Here is a 24,558-nt window from a genome sequence, read left to right as displayed (position 1 = left end):
CTCTCTCTCTCTCTCTCTCTCTCTCTCTCTCTCTCTCTGCCTTGTCCCTTGTTGACTACATGCATTATCAGTGGTTGCTATGGAGCTCCAAGCAGTTTATACAGCACTGTAATGGATGTATGACTGTAAACAGAATTCAGTGGCCGTAGGCATCACTAATAACATCTCTAAAATGAGCTAGTCGGTGGAGAACATATTGTTCATGTATCCAACGCTGTATTTGAGTCATCCAATGTTCTATTTCTTTCCTCAGGTGGATATGGTAGATGGATGAATCATCCTATCTCTTCTTTCATATATTCTCGTTTAATGTCATCCCTTTGTTTTCTTCCTCCTGCAGAACTGTATCCAGCTGAACCAGTACAAGCTGAAGAGTGAGATCGGAAAGGTGAGCCTTGAACTAATTCAGAAATGCAGAATACCCTGTCTTCAATCAATCACCTTTCTGATATTTGTACATCATGTTCTTTTACAATTGTGTCCCTGTTGTATCGAACTGTCTCACACTGATTGTGCTGTCTGCTATCATTAGCACTAAATACAAATTAATTTATTCTAATCAATATTATCTCTAAGCAGAATAGCCCATGTTCAATTACCTTATATCAACCCTGTTGGTGGTATCCCTGGCCTGGCTCTGTCTGTCTATGTCTGCCTCTTTCTGTGCCTGTGTCTGCCTTTTCAATCAGGATAGACTTATGTAACTATCAGAGAGGACCAATAGATTGAAATGTACATTCACCATTAGAGGGCATGGCCATCAATACAAGAGGCCCATATTTTAGATTTACAGTAGCTGTTCAATATTCAGTGCATTCGGAAAGTATTCAGACCCCTTGACTTTTTCCACATTTTGTTAGGTTACAGGCTTATTCTAAAATTGATTAAATCTTTTTTCCCCGTCATCAATCTACACACAATACCCATAATGACAAAGCAAAAACAGGTTTTTAGAAATGTTTGCATATGCATTTTTTAAAAACAACTGAAATCCAATATTTGCATAAGTATTCAGACCCGTTACTCAGAACTTTGTTGAAGCACTTTTAGCAGTGATTACAGCCTCGAGTCTTTTTGGGTATGATGCTACAAGCTTAGCACACCTGTATTTGGGGAGTTTTTCCCATTCTTCTCTGCAGATCCTCTCAAGCTCTGTCAGCTTGGTTGGGAAGCGTCGCTGCACAGCTATTTTCAGGTCTCTCCAGAGATGTTAGATTGGGTTCAAGTCCGGGCTATGGCTGGGTCACTCAAGGACATTCAGAGACTTGTCCGGAAGCCACTCCTGCGTTGTCTTGGATGTGTGCTTAGGGTTGTTGTCCTGCTGGAAGGTGAACCTTCGCCCCGGTCTGAGGTCCTGAGCACTCTGGAGCAGGTTTTCATCAAGGATCTCTCTGTACTTTGCTCCGTTCATCTTTCCCTCGATCCGATCTTGGTTTCATCAGACCAGAAAATCTTGTTTCTCATGGTCTTAGAGTCCTTTAGGTGCCTTTTGGCAAAATCCAAGTGGCTGTCATGTGGCTTCCGTCTGGCCACAATACCATAAAGGCCTAATTGGTGGAGTGCTACAGAGATGGTTGTCCTCTGGAAGGTTCTCCCATCTCCACAGAGGAACTCTGGAGCTCTATCAGAGTGACCATCAGGTTCTTGGTCACGTCCTTGACCAAGGCCCGTCTCCCCCGATTTCTCAGTTTGGCCGGGCGGCCAGCTCGTGGAAGAGTCTTGGTGATTCCAAACTTCTTCCATTTGAGAATGATGAAGCCACTGTGTTCTTGGGAACATTCAATGTTGCAGAATTTTTTTGGTACCCTTCCCCAGATCTGTGTCTCGACACAATCCTGTTTCAGAGCTCTACGGATAATTCCTTTGACCTCATGGCTTGGTTTTTGCTCTGACATGCACTGTCAACAGTAGGACCTTATATAGACAGGTATGTGCCTTTCCAATTAATGTCCAATCAATTGAATTTACCACAGGTGGACTCCAATCTCAAGTATGATCAATGGAAACAGGAAGCACCTGACCTCAATTTTAAGTCTCATAGCAAAGGGTCTGAATACTAATGTTAGTAAGGTATTTCTGTTTTTTATATACAGTGGGGAGAACAAGTATTTGATACACTGCCGATTTTGCAGGTTTTCCTACTTACAAAGCATGTAGAGGTCTGTAATTATTATCATAGGTACACTTCAACTRTGAGAGACGGAATCTAAAACAAAAATCCAGAAAATCACATTGTRTGATTTTTAARTAATTAATTTGCATTTTATTGCATGACATAAGTATTTGATACATCAGAAAAGCAGAACTTAATATTTGGTACAGAAACCTTTGTTTGCAATTACAGAGATCATACGTTTCCTGTAGTTCTTGACTAGGTTTGCACACACTGCAGCAGGGATTTTGGCCCACTCCTCCCTACAGATCTTCCCCAGATCCTTCAGGTTTCGGGGCTGTCGCTGGGCAATACGGACTTTCAGCTCCCTCCAAAGATTTTCTATTGGGTTCAGGTCTGGAGACTGGCTAGACCACTCCAGGACCTTGAGATGCTTCTTACGGAGCCACTCCTTAGTTGCCATGGCTGTGTGCTTCGTGTCGTTGTCATGCTGGAAAACCCAGCCACGACCCATCTTCAATGCTCTTACTGAGGGAAGGAGGTTGTTGGCCAAGATCTTGCGATACATGGCCCCATCCATCCTCCCCTCAATACGGTGCATTCGTCCTGACCCCTTTGCAGAAAAGCATCCCCAAAGAATGATGTTTCCACCTCCATGCTTCACGGTTGGGATGGGTTCTTGGGGTTGTACTCATCATCCTTCTTCCTCCAAACACGGCGAGTGGAGTTTAGACCAAAAAGCTCTATTTTTGTCTCATCAGACCACACGACCTTCTCCTATTCCTCCTCTGGATCATCCAGATGGTCATTGGCAAACTTCAGACGGGCCTGGACATGCACTGGCTTGAGCAGGCGGACCTTGCATGCGCTGCAGGATTTTAATCCATGATGGCGTAGTGTGTTACTAATGGTTTTCTTTGAGACTGTGGTCCCAGCTCTCTTCAGGTCATTGACCAGGTCCTGCTGTGTAGTTCTGGGCTGATCCCTCACCTTCCTCATGATCATTGATGCCCCACGAGGTGAGATCTTGCATGGAGCTCCAGACCGAGGRTGATTGACCGTCATCTTGAACTTCTTCCATTTTCTAATAATTGCGCCAACAGTTGTTKCCTTCTCACCAAGCTGCTTGCCTATTGTCCTGTAGCCCATCCCAGCCTTGTGCAGGTCTACAATTTTATCCCTGATGTCCTTACACAGCTCTCTGGTCTTGGCCATTGTGGAGAGGTTGGAATCTGTTTGATTGTGTGTGGACAGGTGTCTTTTATACAGGTAACGAGTTCAAACAGGTGCAGTTAATACAGGTAATGAGTGGAGAACAGGAGGGCTTCTTAAAGAAAAACTAACAGGTCTGTGAGAGCCGGAATTCTTACTGGTTGGTAGGTGATCAAATACTTATGTCATGCAATAAAATGCAAATTAATTATTTAAAAATCATACAATGTGATTTTCTGGATTTTTGTTTTAGATTCCGTCTCTCACAGTTGAAGTGTACCTATGATAAAAATTACAGACCTCTACATGCTTTGTAAGTAGGAAAACCTGCAAAATCGGCAGTGTATCAAATACTTGTTCTCCCCACTGTATATATATATATAAATTAGCAAAAATGTCTAAAAACCTGTTTTTGCTTTGTCGTTATGGGGTATTTAATCAAATTGAATCAATATTAGAATAATGCTATAATGTAAGAAAATTTGCAAAAAGTCAAGGGGTCTGAATACTTTCAGAATGCAGTGCATATTCAATCAGGTACTAATTCATTGGCACCCTTGATAAAGATGAGCAAAAAAGACTGTATAAAATAAATAATAAGCTTTATTGTATGCAAACTTTTTGGGAAATGTATATTATTTTAAACTAGCAAAATTTCTTCGAGAAATATATTTTGTTTAACAAGTAATACATTTTTTCCTCAAAATTATTGCCACCCCTGTTTTCAATACCTTTCAATTCCTCACCTTGCGAGGATAATGGCACTGAGTCTTTTTCTAAAATGTTTTATGAGATTGGAGAACACATTGGGAGGGATCTTAGACCATTACTCCATATAGAATATTTCTAAATCCTTGATATCCTTTGTCTGTGCCTATTGACTACCCATGTCAATTCAAACCACAGGTTTTCAATGCGTCCGGAGACTGAGATGGCCATTGCAAAATGTTCATTTTGTGTCAATTAACAATTTCTTTGTGGCTTTTGGTATGTGCTTGGGGTTATTGTCTTGCTGTAAGATCCACTTGCAGCCAAGTTGCAGCCTCCTGGCAGAGGCAACCAGGTTTTGGGCTAAAATAGTCCTGGTACTTTATGATTCCTCTTTTCCACACCAATCACACCACTGGTGTGTGTGGCCAAAGAGCTCTCTTTTCAGGTCAGATGACATGAAAATAGAGATCTTTGGCCACGCACACCAGTGGTAGGTTTGGCCTTGAAAAGCGTAATCGTATGCAGAAAAGAACCACACATCTATTGTAAAATATGGTGGTGGATCTTTGATATCACAGTAGACCTGATCCAATGGTAGTTTCTCTTTAGGATGATAACCCAGGCTATCTGTACTGTCTCTCCCATATTATGAAAGGCTCTGAATGAGTCACGTTGCTTTGATCAGAACCTGAATCATACAGTATAGCTTGCCCATGAATCACCTCATCCTGCTTTACAACAGAATACAGTATTATGATATAAAAGGTGAAACTGGGGCCTCCCGAGTGGTGTAACCGTCTAAGGCACTGCATCGCTGTGAAAGAGGCGTTACTACAGACCCGGGTTCATTCCCGGGCTGTGCCACAACTGGCCGGGGCCCGGGAGTCCCATAGGATGGCGCAAAATTGGCCCAGCGTCGTCCAGGAGTCGCTCCCTAGCGACTCCTTGTGAGCAGTGTTTCCTCCGACACATTGGTGAGGCTGGCTTCTTGGTTAAGGAGCTCGGTTAGGCGGGTCATGTTTCGGAGGGCGTATGACTCCTCCTTTGCCTCTCTCGAGCCCGTTGGAGAGTTGCAGCGATGAGACAAGATTTTTTTTAAATTGGGGAGAAAAAAGGGGGGAGGAAATAATATATATACAGTGGCAAGAAAAAGTATCTGAATCCTTTGGAATTACCTGGATTTCTGCATAAAGTGGTCATAAAATTGGATCTTCATCTAAATAGACAAACATAGTGTTCTTAAACTAATAACACACAAGTTATTGTATTTTTCTTGTCTATATTGAATAGATCATTTAAACATTCACAGTGTAGGTTGGGGAAAGTATGTGAACCGTTAGGCTAATGACTTCTCCAAAAGCTAATTGGAGTCAGGGGTCAGCTAACCTGGAGTCCAATCAATGAGCCGAGATTGGAGATGTTGATTAGAGCTGCCTTGCCCTATAATAAAACACTCACAAAAAAGGAAAAGGGAAAAGGTTACAAAAGTATCTCTAAAAGCCTTGATGTTCATCAGTCCACGGTAAGAAAAATASTCTATAAATGGAGAAAGTTCAGCAGTGTTGCTACTCTCCCTAGGAGTGGCCATCCTGAAAAGATGACTGCAAGAGCACAGCGCAGAATGCTCATTGAGGTTAAGAAGAATCCTAGAGTGTCAGCTAAAGACTTACAGAAATCTCTGGAAAATGGTAAAATCTCTGTTGACAATACGTAAAACACTAAACAAGAATGGTGTTCATGGGAGGACACCATGGAAGAAGCCACTGCTGTCCAAAAAAAACATTGCTGCACGTCTGAAGTTTGCAAAAGAGCACCTGGATGTTCCACAGCGCTACTGGTAAAATATTCTGTAGACAGATTWAAATAATTTAGTGTTGTTTGGAAGGAACAGACAGCACTATGTACACATTTTTTAACAGAAATGCAATGGTTCATTGGATCAGTCTAACACGTTATATACACTGCTGCCATCTAGTGGCCAGAATCTAAATTGCACCTGGGCTGGAATAATACATTAAGGCCTTTCTCTTGCATTTCAAAGATGATATTATCTTTTACCAGATCTAATGTGTTATATTCTCTTACATTAATGTAACATTTCCACAAACTTCAAAGTGTTTCCTTGTTTCCTCAAATGGTATGAAGAATATGCATATCCTTGTGTCATATATGTCATTTTAGGCAACAAAAAAAAAAGGGGGCGGATCCTTATCTTCAAGCTCTGTTAAGTTGGTTGTTGATAATTGCTAGACAGCCATTTTCAAGTCTTGCTATGGATTTTCAAGCCTATTTAAGTCAAAACTGTAACAGGAACATTCAATGTCATCTTGGTAAGCAACTCCAGTGTATATTTGGCGTTGTGTTTTAGGTTATTGTCCTGCTGAAAGGTGAATTTGTCTCCCAGTGTCTGTTGGAAAGCAGACTGAACAAAGTTTTCCTCTAGGATTTTGCCTGTGCTTAACTCTATTCCTTTTTTTTATCCTAAAAAACTCAGTAGTCCTTACTGATGACAAGCATAACCATAACATGATGCAGCCACCACCTTGCTTGAAAATATGAAGAGTGGTACTCAGTGACGTGTGGTGTTAGATTTGCCCCAAACTTTGTATTCAGGACAAAAAGTACATTTCTTTGTCCCATTTTTTGCAGTATTTCTTTCGTGCCTTATTGCAAACAGGATGCATGTTTTGGAATAGTTTTATTATGTACAGGCTTCCTTCTTTTCACTCTGTCATTTATGTGGAGTAACTATAATGTTGTTGATCCATCCTCAGTTTTCTCCTATCACAGCCATTATTAAACTCTGTAACTGTTTTAAAATCACCATTGGCCTCATGGTGAAATCCCTGAGCGGTTTCCTTCCTCTCCGGCAACTGAGTTAGGAAGGGCACCTGTATCTTTGCAGTGACTGGGTGTATTGACACATTCATAATTAATAACTTCACTATGCTCAAAGGGATATTCAATGTCTGCTTTTTTACACATCTACCAATAGGTGCACTTGTTTGGGAACCATTGGAAAACCTCCCTGGTTTTTGTAGTTGAATCTGTGCTTGAAATTCACTGCTCGAATGCGAGACCTTACAGATAATTGTATATGTGGGGTACAGAGATGGGGTAGTCATTTAAAAATCATGTTAAAACACTATTATTTGACACATATTGAGTCCACACAATTTATTATGTGACTTGTTTTACTCCTGAACTTATTTAGGTTTGCCAAAACAAAAGGGTTGAATACTTATTGACTCAAGACATTTTAGCTTTTCATTTTTAATTCATTTGTAAACATTTCTTAAAACATAATTCCACTTTGAAATGATGGAGTATTGTGTGTAGATCAGTGACACAAAATCTCAATGTAATCTATTTTAAATGCAGGCTTTAACACAAGAAAATGTGAACAAAGTCAAGGGATGTGAATACTTTCACGCACTGTATGTTATTGCATTGAATGATTAAATATGTTCTATTATTGACATCTATCTTTTTCCTCTCCTGTGACTTTGCAGGGCTCCTACGGGGTGGTCAAACTGGCCTACAATGAGGATGACGACAAACACTATGCAAGTGACGTGTGTGTGTGTGTATGTGTGTAGCCCTCTTTCTCCTTCTAAAAGAAGACAATTATGATCCATTAACCATTTTCAGCTCTTTGTAAAGTGGAATGCTTTGTTAGCTTGATAGGTTAATGGCCCAACTCAAGGCTTTTTTATCTGCCTGCACACTGTCTTTGTTGCCCCCAGTGTGTGTGTGTGTGTGTGTGTGTGTGTGTGTGTGTGTGTTGTGTGTGTGTGTGTGTTGTGTGTGTGTGTGTGTGTGTGTGTGTGTGTGTGTGTGTGTGTGTGTGTGTGTGTTGTGTGTGTGTGTGGTGTGTGTGTGTGTGTGTGTGTGTGTGTGTGTGCGCGCGCCGCGTGTGTGTGTCGTGCGTGCATGAGCATGTTTGGCGCTCACGTCAGTGGTGTCGATGCAAAACAATTATGTTAGAGGGAATTGGTTCCCGTTCCCCATGTTAGTGCTCATACTAGCAGGGAGATGGCCTGAAAATGCATGGACAAATTGCATGTTATTACAGCTTTGTCAGCCCTCTCCCTTGCATGGTTCACAACAGAGACAGACTGGTCTTTCTGGAGAGAGATAGGGAGGCAGGGGAGAGAGAGATAGAGGGGGGCAGAGAAAGATAGAGGGGGGTGAGAGCGAGAGAGAAAGGGCGAGAGAGGTAGAGGGGGGGACAGAGAGAGAGGGGGGGTGAGAACAAGAGATAAGGGGAGATAGAGGTGGACAGAGAGAGAGAGAGGTGTGGGAGAGATATACAGAGGGATGAGAGAAAAGGGAGTAGAGAGGGAGATAGAGGCTTGCTCCTGGCATCGGAGACCTTGCACACACTCTCCTCTGCTCCGCTCCACCCTGGCTGCCGGAGAAGGAGAGATTGTTGACAGAAAGATGGAGATGAGGAGAAGGAGATGGGCACCTGCCAGGGTTTAATTCTATTTCCTGGCATTCAAACTTGGCTCCACACTGTATTGATTGGATCTGTGCATCTGTGCCCACAGTGGGAGCTCAGCCCCTACACACAGACACACACACACAGACCAGTGATCTTCACACCACACACACACACACACACCACACACACACACACACACACACACACACCACACACCACACACACACACACCACACACACACACACACACACACAACACACACACACCACACACCACACACACACACACAACACACACACACACACACAGAAGCACAATACCAGTCACCTTATCACGGCAACAGGGAAGGCAACAGAAATGCCAAGTACATATTTTGGATTTTGCAACAGATTATTTTGTATTTTAGGATTTTGGTGTCCAGTTTTGCATGCTATAATCGCTTAAACAATCTAGCCAGATTACAAGATCATCTCGGATGTTCTCTCTCTCTGTCTGTGTTTGTGTATGTTTGTGTGTGAGTGTGTGTGAGTGTTTCACTCAGCCCGTGTTGTAATTACAATGCTGACGAAGCTGTTACCTTGTCTCAGCCAACGTGATTGGCAGAGGTCCAGTACCATCGAGGTATTAGAGGGACTCGAGCTCTACCAGCCTCCAATCTCTGCAGCGTTCGCTCGTTTCGCATACTGCTAAAAAAGAGCAGTGAATTAGGAGTATCCCTGGTCCCTGGTTTTGTCTCTGGGGCTCCAGTCTGTTGTTCGGGAGGACGCATGCATGTGTTATTCCCTAGACTACGGGGTGGTGGATACTAGGGTTGCAAAGGGTCGGAGACTTTCCGGTAAATTTCCGAACATTTTCCATGGGAAGTTAAGCCCGGGAATTTGGTGAATTTTTCTTAAATTCATCAAAAAAGTTAGCTTATAACAGTGAACCTTTTTTGTGGGATACACATAAGGCAATTCTAGGTCTTGTGGCATATTTTGGTTAAACTATCCCCAATTCAATGGAATTGCAACCCTCTGCATGCACAGTGCATTCTTCCATCACATGTACAGCTGATTCTCACGATCTTGCACACTAATAAGATGCTATTGAGCCCACACTACTACAMTGTCTGAGCCAAGGACTACATGCTTTCTGGTAAGTTTTGATTACAATACTGGGTGGGGTGAATATATTTTATTTGACATGCATGATTTTTTGTTAACTAGTTAAATAGTAGCCTACAGCAGAGTGTGTTAAAATTGGGCCTCGCGAGTGGCGCTGTGTTCTAAGGCACTGCATCGCAGTGCTAGCCGTGACACTAGAGATGCTGGGTTTGAGTCCAGGCTCTGTCGCAGCTGGCCGCGACTGGGAGACCCATGGGGTGGCGTACAATTGACCCAGCATCGTCCGGGTTAGGGGAGGGTTTGGCCGGCAGGGATGTCCTTGTCCCATCACACACTAGCAACGCCTATGGTGGGCCAGGAGCAGTGCACGCTGTTATGGTCGCCAGGTGTACGGTGTTTTCTCCGACACATTGGTGCGGCTGGCTTCCGGGTTATGTGGGCATTGTGTCAAGAAACAGTGCGGCTTGGTTGGGTTGTGTTTCGGAGGACGTACGGCTCTTGACCTTCACCTCTCCCGAGTCCTTACGGGAGTTGCAGCGATTAGACAAGACTGTAGCTATCAATTGGATACCACGAAATTGGGGAGAAAAAGGGGTAATTTTTTTTTTTTTATAAATAAAAGTGTGTTTAAATCATAGTTTTTGCTACCATGTGGGTTTTAGTTTGCTTGAGCCTGCTAACTGATGAATGTTAATTCACCTGTTTCCATACATGTTTCATTTTAAAAGATGTATCTTACAAAGGAGTTGTTTAATCTAACTGCTTAATGTATTTGAGATTTTTTTTAAATGCCACGGGCACTATCTGATGTGTGGAGACTTTTCACTGCAGCTAATGTAGAAGGAAAAGCTGTGTACATTTGCAAATACTGTGCCAAATCATATGTGAAGAATGCAACAAAGATGCAGAATCATCTGGCCAAGTGCAGAAGGTTCCCTCAGCGCTCACAACAAGCAAACCCCGGACAAAAGTCTCTCTACTTCTATTTGAGGTGAAAATGATGAATCAGACACCTTATCGATAGCAACAGCTCATGGTCCTCCTGGAATCAGAAATTTTGACTCAATGAAGGAATGTAGTCAGAGAAATGCTGATGAATGTCTTGCTCGAGCTGTGTAGGCAACTGGTTCACCTCTGATGCTCACAGGCAATGTGTATTGGAAGAGATTCCTGAAAGTTCTTTGCCCAGCATATACCACTCCAACACTCCACTCCAACTAATTTGCTGGATGCAGAGTTTAAGTGAAGGTCAGGCAAATCATAGAGAAAGCAGACTGTAATGCAATCATCTCTGATGGGTGGTTGAATGTTTGTGGGCAGGGAATAATTAACTACATCTCCAACACTCAACTAGTATTCTACAAGAGCACAGACACAAGGGACAACAGACACACCGGTGTCTACATTGCAGATGAGCTGAAGTCATCAATGACCTTGGACCACGGAAGGTATTTGCAATGGTGACAGACAATGCTGCGAACATGAAGGCTGCTTGGTCTAAAGTGGAGTTCTACCCTCACATCACACCCATTGACTGTGCTGCTCATGCATTGAATCTGCTCCTCAAGGACATTATGGCACTGAAAACAATGGACACACTCTACAAGAGAGCCAAGGAAATGGTTAGGTATGTGAAGGGTCATGAAGTTATAGCAGCAATCTACCTCACCAAGTAAAGTGAGAAGAATAAGAGCACCACATTGAAGCTGCCCAGCAACACCCATTCGGGTGGTGTTGTCATCATGTTTGACAGTCTCTTGGAGGAGAAGGAGTCTCTCCAAGAAATGGCCATATCACAGTCTGCCGGTATGGACAGCCCCATCAAGAGGATCCTCCTGGATTATGTATTTTGGGAGAGAGTGGTAAGCAGCCTGAAACTCCTGAAACCTATAGCTATAAGGGCACAAGGCAAGACCAAGATGCAGACACAGGAGGCAGATGGTAAGAGTCCAAGATGTTTATTAACAATCCAAAAGGGGTAGGCAAGAAAATGGTTGTGGACAGGCAAAAGGTCAAAACCAGTTCAGAGTTCCAGAGGTACAGAATGGCAGGCAGGCTCGAGGTCAGGGCAGGCAGAATGGTCAGGCAGGCAGGAATGGAGTCCAGAAAAACAGGCAAAGGTCAAAACCGGGAGGACTAGTAAAAGAGAATAGAAAAGCAGACAATCACAAGCACAGGTGAAACAGATCAGGGCGTGACAATAGCAGTAGCCACTGCATAGATTGAGGGAGACAATGCCATCCTGTCTGATGTTCAGACTCTGCTTGTAAGAGAAGAAATCCGTACTGCCCTGCCCACTTCACTGTTGCTCCAAGCAGAGGAAACTGCAGTTCTGAAATACAACAAAAAGCGTGAAGACTTCTGCCTGAAGCCCATAGTCTGGCGAAGTACAGCATACATGTTGGACCCCAAGTATGCTGGCAAGAGCATCCTGTCTGGTGCAGAGATCAACAAGGCCTATGGTGTCATCACTACCGTGTCTCGCCACCTTGGCCTGGATGGGGGCAAGGTTCTTGGCAGTCTGGCGAAGTACACTTCCAAGCAAGGGCTTTGGGATGGAGATGCAATATGGCAGTCGTGCCAACATATCTCATCAGCCACCTGGTGGAAGGGACTTTGTGGATCTGAGGCTCTTTCCCCTGTTGCCTCCATCATCCTCCAAATCCCACCAACATCAGCTGCCTCAGAGCGCAACTGGTCCTTGTTTGGGAACATACAAACCAAAGCACAAAACAGGCTGACGAATACCAGAGTTGAAAAATCGGTGGCCATCTGGGCAAATTTGAGGCTTTTTGAGCCTGACAACAAGCCATCCTCAACAAGGTTGGAAAGTGACAGTGAAGATGAGGCCTCAGAGTCGGATGTTCAAGAGGTGGACATTGAGGAGGTCCAGGGAGAAGACATGGAAGCCTGACAGGAAGACAACTATAGCTTTAGTTTCTAGACTATCATTTTACAGATGTATGTTGAAAAAGTTTTTGGGAGATGTGATGGATCATTGGGGATCATTCAATATTCCCATTATTTTCTGGTTCAATGTAATCATCCCATGTGAAGAGTCAACTCATTTAATTAAAGTTCAATTCGTAACTAAATAGTTTTGTTTTTTTTTTCTATTGGAAGGATTTCATCATTTACAATTATGGTAAAAGGTTTATGTTTCTGTCTCCATATGATATGGTAAATATATCCAATGCAAAAAAAATCTACATTTAAATGGTATTAATATTAATTTGCATATAATTCCACTAATTCCCATATATTCCTGTTAATTCCCCTATATTCCCGTTATTTCCCATATATTCCTGTTAATTCCCACGAAAATTTTCCACCTCTGAATATTCCCCAAAATGTGCAACCCTAGTGGATACGATACACACTGTAACACACTGTAAAAAATGTCTAATGACTAACAACCGGTCCAGCCTCTACTGCTATGGAAATGGTGTACTACAGCAGTGGTTGTGGTTGTCACTGTCTGTCCTCAACGTGTCTGCTGGAGGCAGCAGGCAGGGGGCGAATAAAATCTCCTGTTGTCCTTTTACAAGTCATGGATGGAGGATAAAAGCGACATAAATAAGGATATGAGGATGCAACAGGAAGGGATCACCAGGAGGGACCTGCATGGTGTCAGCTGTACAGTACACCACTGTAAACAAGGAGGTTGTTACATTTGATCATTTAAAGTCACTGTCCAGTGTTTTCATTGCCTATAATTAAAGGAACATTTCAAATGTTTTTAACTTCATATTCATCATCTGCAGCACCACCCTAACATCAACATATGTGAAGATTGCGTGTTTCTATGTTTTGTAGTATAAAAGATAAAGGAAGAGAAGTGTTTCCAATGACATCAACCAATTAGTAGACAACTAGTTGGCAATTAGTAGGCAACGCCTACTCATAATTGATTAAAATCACATGATGCACACCTTGGAAACACTTATCTTCCTCCAATTTTTACTACAACACCAAGAAACGTAAGATTTTCACATATGTTGATGTTAGGGTGGTCCTGGAGATGACGAATACGAAGTATAATAATATAATTTAAAAAAATATATTATTACAATATGAGTGAAATTGTTTTCCTTCCAAAATGTTTTTATTAAGTATGTTAAAAAGCTGCTTTTCTGTGTTTAAATAGTGTGGGAGTATCCCAACAACAGAATGGTGGGGGTGTATAGTGGTCATGAACTATATTCATGACAATTAAACATCACATTATATGAGGAAATAGCAAGCATTTTTAAACAGTCTGTTTGACATACAAGTTTGAGGTGTGTTTTTTTTAAATCGTTTTTTCTTTAATTTATGCTTTGGCAACAAATAATTGCCATAGGACTAGTCAACAACATTATTTGGGTATGAGTTAACAGAATATACACTTTTAAAGTGAGATTCTCACCGGACAGTTACTTTAAAATGTAAATGAAGGTATTTAGCAAGTTAACACTCTTATCCAGAGTGATAAAGAGTGCATTCAACTGAAGAAGAGCAGTTCTGGAAACCCTACTGTAGTAGTAGATCAGTGAGATGGTATTTTCTGTCAGAGTTATTTCAATCTGTGTGATTGAAGAAGCATTTTGCGATCTCTTCATGCATTTGTAATCAAGCCTAATTGCACTGTCAGCTCATTGCCACGGGCACATTGTGTTCTCTCTGGCACTGTAGTAGTAATAGTAGTAGTGCACTCCCTACCTGGTAGTGTTTTGAAAACAGCAGTTTTGCCTGCGTAGCACACACACACACACGGGTTTTGCCTGCGTAGCACACACACACACGGGTTTTGCCTGCTTAGCGTTCCCCTGACACACCTTTTAATATGCATGACTTTCTCTTCCCCCTCTCTTCTCTCTTCCCTAGCTTCCCTCGCTTTGCTCTGACAAACCAATGCTTCTCAACTTGTCAGCACAACAAAGACTCTGTAAATCCCTTTACCAAGGGAGGGATTGTCCTTGAACTCAAGAAAATATATTTTATTTCTGTGGTGGAGAATTCAGATTATGTATGGCTCTTAGCAGTTTGGGCCCTTTTGGATTATTACTTTTATCTGTTGAGATAGTCATCAGGACCACCCCAGGCCTTTTGAAAAGCAGATAAGACATATAGGACATCGGTGGATGACTACACTCTTAGAAAAAAGGGTTCCAGAAGGTTTCTGCAGCTGTCCCCATAGGAGAACCCTTTTTGGTTCTGGATAGCCTTATTTTTCATCAGAATGTACACTACGCTGTAAAATATTCCTCTTTGGATCAACCTAAAAAAAATTACTTCAACTGGTTACAAGTAAATTTGTTTTCTCATTTGAAAACTACTAATTTGTTGAAACCAAATATATGATTCAATGCCAACTGTTTTATTTGATTATAACCGAACCTATATTTCAAGTTGCAACCTATTTCTTTAAACACTCAACTTCCTCTTTGGTTAAACGTAATAAATAACAAACTGAACAAATTTCATCTTGTTCCAAATTGACTTGTATTTGAAATTACCTTTTCAAATTTCTTACAAGCAATTAAACAAATACCCTGTAAATGAAGAAATGAAGTTGGTTCATTAACTTGAAATAATGTCCAAACATATTCTTTACACAAGACTTTCAGATTTAGTAGCCACAATATCATAACCAAGCATTGGCTACCTTAATATATCAGGCTCGTTATTAGAGGGTTTCCGAAAATGTGGAGCTCGACAACATGACCGGACCCATATGCAGTGAGTGCATAACTCATTAGGGCGTCCGCCCATGGTGCTCAGAATGACAGAAATCACATTTAGATTATGGAAGTAGCGATTTTATCATGTAAATCTTGGTGGGGCAAATATTTTAAAAAGTGGGATGCATGCCAGCAAAGCCACAACACAACACAACACTAAACAATACATGAATTTCACTATAACAGTAACAAACGGTGCCCACAAACTGTTAGGGCCTTCATAACGCTGACCCAACAGCAGTCCCAACATCTTACCACTGCTACACCTGACTATCAAGTGAGCCATTCAGCCTCATTTACTGTTTTAAAAAAACATAGCTGATATAGCTGATTTACTTAAACAAATGTGGTTTCTACTGACAATTGAGATGTATAAACTACGACAAGCGGATAAGAGACAATCCGTAATTTTGATTAAGACATTAATGAGCGAGCTAGGACAGACGTAGTCAATTTAACTATTTGTTTAACACTTTGAAATGTACAGTGACAGAATTCAGAACATGGGCCGTTCTTACAGTGTTCTCCCTGTACACCAAGTCAGAACCGTAGGATAAATAAAGGGGACATATAAGCAGACAATGAAAGCTCTTACAATATTTGTTTATTACATTTATCTAAAACAGGTTATAGGCTACATGTGCACCAAGTCAGAACAGTAGGCAAAATTAAGAGGTGTAAATGGACTAAATTATTAGGGTGAGGTACATGGACTACTAACATCTTACTACACAGCATACACTTAGTATTACTTTCTTAGCTACAGTATACATATCTCCCTGGCATATTACATAATTTATGCGGCAACATACAATACATTTTTGGACTCACCTTGTTGTGCTGTGCTCACTTGAACAGGAAGGTGGAGCGGTRGTCCTTCGTGGGCAAATTCTGTCATCAAAGTCTGGCATTCTCTGGATTCATAAAAGCGGTTGAATCATGATGATGTCATTGATCTTCAGGTCGTAGCTCTAGAAAGAGGCCGAATTTACAATTCCGAGTTGGATGACAGTTCAAACCGTATTTTCCTAGTCSGAGCTCATTTATTCCCGACTTCCCAGTTATCTTGAACTCACTTTTTCGCAGTTCCGATTTAATAGTTGTTTTGAGCGCGTCACAAACCATGCTTCATTGACAGCATGGCCAATGTTGAATGTTTATAATTTTAAACATGGAAAATATCCCCTTAATACCAGATTTGGGACCACACAGCCACTCCACTGAATAGCAGGCTAGTGATTGCTTTGCAATGCTTGCAGTTAGCCACTGTCACTGATTCCTTCCAAACCACTCATTGTTGAATTTGCGATTTCCAACTTGTTGTTTAATGTTTATGTCCAATGGCTGATGAGCACCGATATGTTTTATCTATAATTTCTCATCATTATTTATCTTCATATGACAAGGATTAAAAAGGATAGGTCAGGGTGTGACATGGGGGATGCAGGTGTTTTTGTTATTATCTAGGGTTTTTTGTATGTCTATGGGTGTTTGCTATTCTAGGTGTGATGTATGTCTATGGTTGCCTAGATTGGTTCTCAATTAGAGGCAGCTGTCTATCGTTGTCTCTGATTGGGAACCATATTTAGGCAGCCATATTCATTGGGTAGTTTGTCACGATCGTCTATGGGTGAGAGAGAGGACCAAGGCGCAGCGTGTGAAAAATACATTCTCTTTTATTTGAGAATAAAGAAAAAACACGAAACGAACACTATTATAAACCTAAACAAAACAACAAACGATCGTGAAGCTATAAACGTAAGTGCACACACAAGCTACAAACGTACAACATAGACCCACAAAACCCCAATGCCTATGACTGCCTTAAATATGGCTCTCAATCAGAGACAATGAACCACAGCTGCCTCTAATTGAGAACCAATCTAGGCAGCCATAGACATACAAACACCTAGATAAGACACTGACCCATTAACCATACAAAACCCCTAGACAATACAAAAACACATACATTYCCCATGTCACACCCTGACCTAACTAAAATAATAAAGAAAACAAAGAATACTAAGGCCAGGGCGTGACAGGGTTATTGTCTATATGTTAGTTGCCTGTGTCTGCACTTTTGATTATAGCGTTTTGTAGTTTGTTTAAGTGTTCTTCGTTTTCGTTAAATAAATAGAGAAGAATGCATTCACTTCACGCTGCACCTTGGTCATCCTCTCTTCAACGTTACGACGATCGTGACATATATTTTCTGCTGGCTTGCCCCACCACCAAAGAAAGCACTGAGCTAGGCTGAAACACCAGCATTTTGGAGCTGCCTTACTCAAAAAAACAAAAACAAAAAGAGACCATGTTTGTATGCGGCTTCATTAACTCAATGATATATCATTTTTTTTACATTGTTTGCAAACTGATATGTGACACTTATTAATACCAAAATTACATGCGAAACGGGAAAAACCCCAAATATATAAATACATTGAATGGTCGCCACTGGATTATGGTATTGCATTTTAACCAAACATGCAACTTGTGTAATGAAGCAGCCAATCAAATATCATTTTCAAACATTTGCTAAAATGCAATTTGCTGGAAACCACCATTTTAAACAGTGCAGCTGGGAAAAGTCCATTCTTAACAGCGCACCTGATAGCGGTTCCATATGTAACAGAGATGAAAATCTATGTTAGAAACTTAGAAAGAGGGGGAATCTAAAAATGCAACAACTAGGATTGGTTGCTAATATGACTAGGATTGTGCCTTTGGTTTCTGTGCTTTTGGCTTCATTGTGTGAATTGTTTGCCCTTTTTATATATTTTTTTAATCAATTCCCCATTACATATCACCATTAGTAAATGTACCATTAATCCCTGTCATTTGGTTACATACATTTCAGTTAATGCATGTATTAATTACAGTCATTTACCGTTCTCATTCTGGGAATGGAAACATTGTTTGCATAGTTCTAAACCTGCTACACTTGGGGAAAGTTTTTGGTTTATTTCATAACCATCATTTATGAGATTTTAAATGTTTTCATTGTCCTTTGTTTGGAGTGCTCAATGTGAGCAATGAACATGTGTCTGGTTTCTCTGGCCTGATAACGTTGAGGGGGCGCGTGTGTAACAGTTTAGTCCCTCTCCTCGCCCCGAACCAGGGACCCTCTGCACACATAGACAACAGCCACCCTCGAAACATCGTTACCCATTGCTCCACAAAAGCCGCGGCCCTTGTAGAGCAAGGGGAACAACTACTTCAAGGTCTCAGAGTGAGTGACGTCACCGTTTGAAACGCTATTAGCGCGCACCCCGCTAACCATTTTACATCGGTTACACGTACAACTGAGCACGCATAAGAGTACCTGGCCTACAGCGTGGACATTTAGGAAAGTGTTTTTTAACATCCATTGCGAATTATAATATATTTAAACTATAGTTCCTCATAGTAAGCTATTTGAAAAATCTTTACAACAATCCTCCCCTCAAATAATCACCAATCCTTGATGTGAAAAATCAATGGAAGTTATAGGCCTACTGCTGCATTGGCCTATAGGCAATGAGTTCCATGCGATCATTTCTTTAGCTGCCAATGGATCACGGTGTATCAATGTGTCCATATGGCAGAGGCTGGTGATCTGGCATTAGTTGACTTTTCAATCTGTATCATTTTAATTCCGATTTTTATAATTACTGACACGCAGAATGGTAGAAATGGTAGGATAAATTGTAAGCTTCCCCAAACTTGAAACTCATGAGCTGCATATAAAGTCTTTATAAAAGAATTGCCTCCATATTGGTCGGATTTTGCCTATAGGCTACTTTGGAGCAAGGTAAGACATCCCTAATAATATGAAAGTAAGTATTCAGGTTTTAAACGATTAAGTATGCTTTCAAAATGCATACTGCCTTCAGCAGGTGCACTGCAAATACCATTTGAGAAATAAAAATAGTAGCTATTTTTAGTTGTGCACCAAAGCTGTTTTTAACACGTGATTGCATTTAGGATGAATGGACTTATAAAAGCACATGTTTTTACTTCAGCAGCAACGAGCTGAGGAGCTGCAGAAGAAATCCTGCTCAAAATAGGTTCTGTATGCTGTGCGCGTGTGATAGTTGGTACATGATGACTGACGAAATATACACAGGCCAATTTAATAGCACAAAATTATTAACCTATAGACCAATAATTATTTGATTTCAGACAAATTGAATAGAATAGGTTGAACGAACCAAAGTGTTTTCAATCATTCCAATCAGTAAAACCTCTTCAGATGAACAATAGCTTCATCCCACTTTTTACAGTGTATGAAATCAAATCAAATTGTATTTGTTGCATGCTTTGTAAACAACAGATGTAGACTAACAGTGAAATGCTTACTTATGAGTCCTTCCCAACAATGCAGAGAAAGAAAATAGAGAAATAATAGAAAAGTAAAACACGTAATAATAGATATATAATGAGTAACAATAACTTGGCCATATACCAGTGGTACCAGTACTGAGTGGATGTGCAGGGGTACGAGGTAATTGAAGTAGATATGTACATATACTAGGAATAAAGTGACAAATAATAAACAGTAGCAGCAGTGTATGTGATGAGTCAAAAGAGTTAGTGCAAAAGGGGTCATGCAGATAGTCCGGGTAGCTATTTCACTAACTATTTAGCAGTCTTSTGGCTTGAGGGTAGAAGCTGTTCAGGGTCCTGTTGGTTCCAGACTTGGTGCATCGGTACTGCTTTCTGTGTGGTAGCAGAGAGAACAGTCTATGACTTGGGTGGCTGGAGTCTTTGAAAAATTGTAGGGTCTTCCTCTGACACTGCCTGGTATAGAGGTTCTGGATGGCAGGAAGCTCGGCCCCAGTGACGTACTGGGCCGTACGCACTACCATTTGTAGTACGTTGCCGTCAGATGCCAAGCAGTTTTCCATACCAAGCATTGATGCAGCGAGTCAATATGCTCTCAAGGGTGCAGCTGTAGAACTTTTTGAGGATCTGAGGGCCCGTGCCAAATCTTTTCAGCCTTCTGAAGGGGGGAAGAGGCAGTGTCGGGCCCTCTTCACGACTGTGTTGGTGTGTTTGGACTATGACTGATCCTTAGTGATGTGGACACCGAGGAACTTGAAGCACTCGACCCGCTCCACTAAAGCCCTGTCGCTGTGAATGGGGGGTGCTCGGGCCCTCTGTTTCCTGTAGTCCACGATTAACTCCTTTTTCTTGATGACWTTGAGGGAATGGGTGGTTGTCCGGGCACCACACTGCCAGGTCTCTGACTCCCTCCCTATAGGCTGTCTCATTAGGTGATCAGGCACACCGCCGTCGTGTTGTCGGCAAACTTAATGATGGTGTTGCAGTCGTGCGGGGCCACCCAGTCGTGGGTGAACAGGGAGTACAGATGGGGACTAAGCACGCACCACAGAGGGGCCCCTGTGTTGAGGGTCAGCATGGCGGATGTGTTGTTGCCTACCCTCACCACCTGGGGGCGGCCCGTCCAGGATCCAGTTGCAAAGGGAAGTGTTCAGTTCCAGGGTCCTTAACTTAGTGATGAGCTTGGAGGGCGCTATGGTGTTTAACGCTGAGCTGTAGTCAATGAACAGCATTCTCATGTTGATGTTCCTTTTGTCCATGTGGGGCCGTGTGGAGTGCAATAAAGATTGCGTCATCTGTGGATCTGTTGGATCTCGAATAGGCTTCAATGTTGTGATCTTTGACACAGGCAGGGAATAACTAGTARCACTACTGATTGTGGTACTGTAACTGTAGCGGTGGAATTAACAGAATGACAAAACATCTCTCCTCTGAGATATGCACTATCCATTCATCCTTTTCATTCGCTGAACAACGACTAGTCTGATGTCCCTGACGTTACACGCAGAATCAGGGAATGTACTAGCATGGTGGTGGTGCTGGGAGAAACAGAAATGATCTCCTATAAAATATGCACCATCCATTGTCCTTCATCATCGTGTCTGAAGAGCATCTGATGTCCTTAACATTACACACACAGGGAGAATATGAATGCTGCCATTAATAAAGCTGTGTGATGCTTTCAGATGGGTCTTATTCATTAGCCAACACAAAAATACATTTAATCTGCAGGTGCAAGGAATTAACACCTAATTAGTGCTATAGAGGAGAAGGTAATTAGGTGTGTGTGTGTGTGTGTGTGTGTGTGTGTGTGTGTGTGTGTGTGTGTGTGGGTTCCGTGCGGGTGCGAAGGATCTGGAGGTGATGAAGCAGAAAGTGATCAGCACAGCGTTTGAGACAGTCATCACCGTGGTGGAGGGCTTTCAGCTGTGAGATGTCTACCAGCACCTGTCTGCCCGCAAGATGGCAGGGACTGTTTACAGTCTTCCAGAGCAAGAAGCACCACATAAAAAATGAAAGCTGTAGCCACAGTGCAGTGCAGTAGGTGTTAGTGTGAGTGGGATTGTGAGTGACAGAGCACGCATCTCTCTCTAAATGAACGTGAAAATGATCTGTGTATCCCATGTGTGTACGTGTGGCTTTATGTTTGTAGTGTGTGTACGTGTTGCTTTATGTCTGTAGTGTGTGTACGTGTGGCTTTATGTCTGTAGTGTGTGTACGTGTCGTGACAATGTCGGTGTCCTATAACAGGAGCGTGTCCGTCCATCCGTCCGTCTGTGGAAACTAAGATCTAGCGTATACGGTCTCTTCCATCTCTGGTGTGTGTGCTCTCTTCCGGTATAAACCACCTGTCAGAGTCTATGCCCTGTTTCTCCTTGCAGGGTGCCATGAGGGGCTGGTCCAGCCTCTTTAGACTCTGTCTGTCCGCCAGACTGACTCCTGACCATCTCATCCAGGGTCTGGACCAGCTGTCTGTCCGTCCAGACTGACTCCTGACCATCTCATCCAGGGTCTGGACCAGCNTGTGTGTGTGTGTGCCACTGAAGGAACTGGGCTCTCGCATCATTTGAACACCAGAATACTCTGAAGATGTGATGTCACAGAATGTTTTTAATTCTATCCTGAGCTGAAGGATTGAAAGATCTTACTTACAGAAGAAAGTGTAGGGTTGAACGTCAATAGCATTACTGTAGGTAACTAGTTAATGAGTTTATATTTGAATGTATGGCCAGTGGCCACCGCACCTTGTAGACCTACTGCATGGTAACAAACTGTAGGCTCCAGTATTGGACCATCAGCTTGCTTTCTGGAGTCATTACCATAACTATATTCTACATGGTAGCTAGTAGAGTTAAACTAGTCACTAACAGAAGTCAACCCTTCCTTAACAGAAGCCATCTTCCACCGTGTGTCACTTCATTTCTATAGTCATTTATGCAATCACTTACCCACCGGCAGAGAGAGTGGTGCTGGGAATTTTAAGTATGTCATTAGCACAAGAAACAATATTTATGAAAGCTTTTCTTTTATTAATATGGAAATGAATCCAGGAAGTGAGAGATGTTATTATGCCATCCATTTCACTCGAAATTAGGATGCTTTGACTGCGAGTGTCACACTGACCATTGTGTACTGAACGCTAATGAATATGACATTTATTGAATGCTGAAAAATAGCTGTTCTGTTCTGTATGTACAGTATCTAGTAAGCCCATTTTTGTTAGTCTCTCTCTCTTAATCCTGTTCAACATGTAATGAATGAAGAAATGAATGAATGGATGGATGGATGGATGGATAAATAAATGGATGGTATAATGAATTAACAAACATTATTGAATAAACTTTATGTATCTGTTCTGCACTAAAGTGCACTGTATGTAATGTGTGTGTTTATTGTTATAGTGATTCAACTAATAGTGAGTGACCAGAATGAAATATATGGCATGTTAGCTCACCAATATCACCAATCTCATTCTGCTCTCCTTCTCTTCCAGGCCATGAAGGTGGTGTCCAAGAAGAAGCTGATGAAGCAGTATGGATTCCCTCGTACGTGGAACACGGTTTGGCTTTTACACATTCAACACTCATTGGTCTCTGGTCCTCTGGAGCTCAGTTGGTGACTTTGATTTCCCTGTACCACCCACACATAAACAATGTATACACGGCATGACTGTAAGTCATGTTGGATAAAAGTGTCTTCTAAATGGAATATATTATATAATTACGATCCAGCTCGAAGGACCATCAAACAAAGGATACAGATAGGATGTTAAGTAGTGTGACCACATGCTCCAGATTGTGTGGGACAGTCACACATTTCAGTCCCTTGTCCCGCGCCCTGCAACCAAACAATCCTGCATTTTATCAACAAATTAAAACACCACTAATTTACAAAAAAAGGTTGATTTGTCCTGAATTTCAGTCATACATTCCAACCTGTCTTTTGGGGTTGCACTTATGACAAGATATACAGTGCATTCGGGAAAGTATTCAGACCCCATTACTTTTTCAAAATGTTGTTACGTTACAGCTTTATTCTAAAATGAATGAAATTGTTTTTTCCCCCTTCATCAATCTACACACAATACCCCATAATGACAAAGCAAAAACAAGTTTTTAGAAATGTTAGCAAATGTATTCAAAATAACAAACTGAAATATAACATTTACATAAGTATTCAGACCCTTTACTCAGTACTTTGTTGAAGCACCTTTGGCAATGATTACAGTCTCAGGTCTTCTTGGTTATGACGCTACAAGCTTGGCACACCTGTATTTGGGGACTTTCTCCCATTCAGCTCTGCAGATCCTCTCAAGCTCTGTCAGGTTGGATGGGGAGTGTCGCTGCACAGCTATTTTCAGGTCTCTCCAGAGATGTCACCTCCCTGACCAAGGCCCTTCTCCCCCGATTGCTCAGTTTGGCCGGACGGCCAGTTCTATGAAGAGTCTTGCTGGTTCCAAACTTCTTCCATTTAAGAATGATGGAGGCCACTGTGTTCTTGGGGACCTTCAATGCTGCAGAAATGTTTTGGCTACCCTTCCCCAGATCTGTGCCTTGACACAATCCTGTCTCGGAGCTCTACGGATAAACCCTTTGACTTCATGGCTTGGTTTTTGCTCTGACATGCACGGTCAACTGTGGGACTTTATATAGACAGCTGTGTGCCTTTCCAAATCATGTTTAATCAATTGAATTTACCACAAGTGGACTCCCAGAAAGTTGTAGAAACATCTCAAGGATGATCAATGGAAACAGGACTCACTTGAGCTAAATTTCGAGTCTCATAGCAAAGGGTCTGAACACTTTCTGTGTTCAGAACACTTTCTGTTTTTTATTTTTAATACATTTGCAAAAATGTATAAAAACTTGTTTTGCTTTGTGATTATGGGTTATTGTGTGCTGATTGATGAATAAGGCACAAAA

The 24,558-nt window shown here is 41.8% G+C and overlaps 1 protein-coding gene across 1 annotated transcript in view; it reads left to right on the top strand.

The window, feature by feature from the left end:
* Positions 1 to 24,558, top strand: part of camkk1a (calcium/calmodulin-dependent protein kinase kinase 1, alpha a) — a 133,744-nt gene that overhangs the window by 57,267 nt on the left and 51,919 nt on the right. The window contains 3 exon segments of the mRNA XM_070449255.1: positions 341 to 388; positions 7,549 to 7,602; positions 23,130 to 23,181. Coding sequence (XP_070305356.1) covers positions 341 to 388; positions 7,549 to 7,602; positions 23,130 to 23,181 — 154 coding nt within the window.

The sequence above is a fragment of the Salvelinus sp. IW2-2015 genome, linkage group LG20 (genome assembly GCF_002910315.2).
Source record: "Salvelinus sp. IW2-2015 linkage group LG20, ASM291031v2, whole genome shotgun sequence".
In the NCBI taxonomy this organism is placed as follows: domain Eukaryota; kingdom Metazoa; phylum Chordata; class Actinopteri; order Salmoniformes; family Salmonidae; genus Salvelinus; species Salvelinus sp. IW2-2015.
The sequence above is the reverse complement of the archived record's forward strand: the minus strand, read 5'-3'. Positions and strand labels throughout refer to the sequence as shown.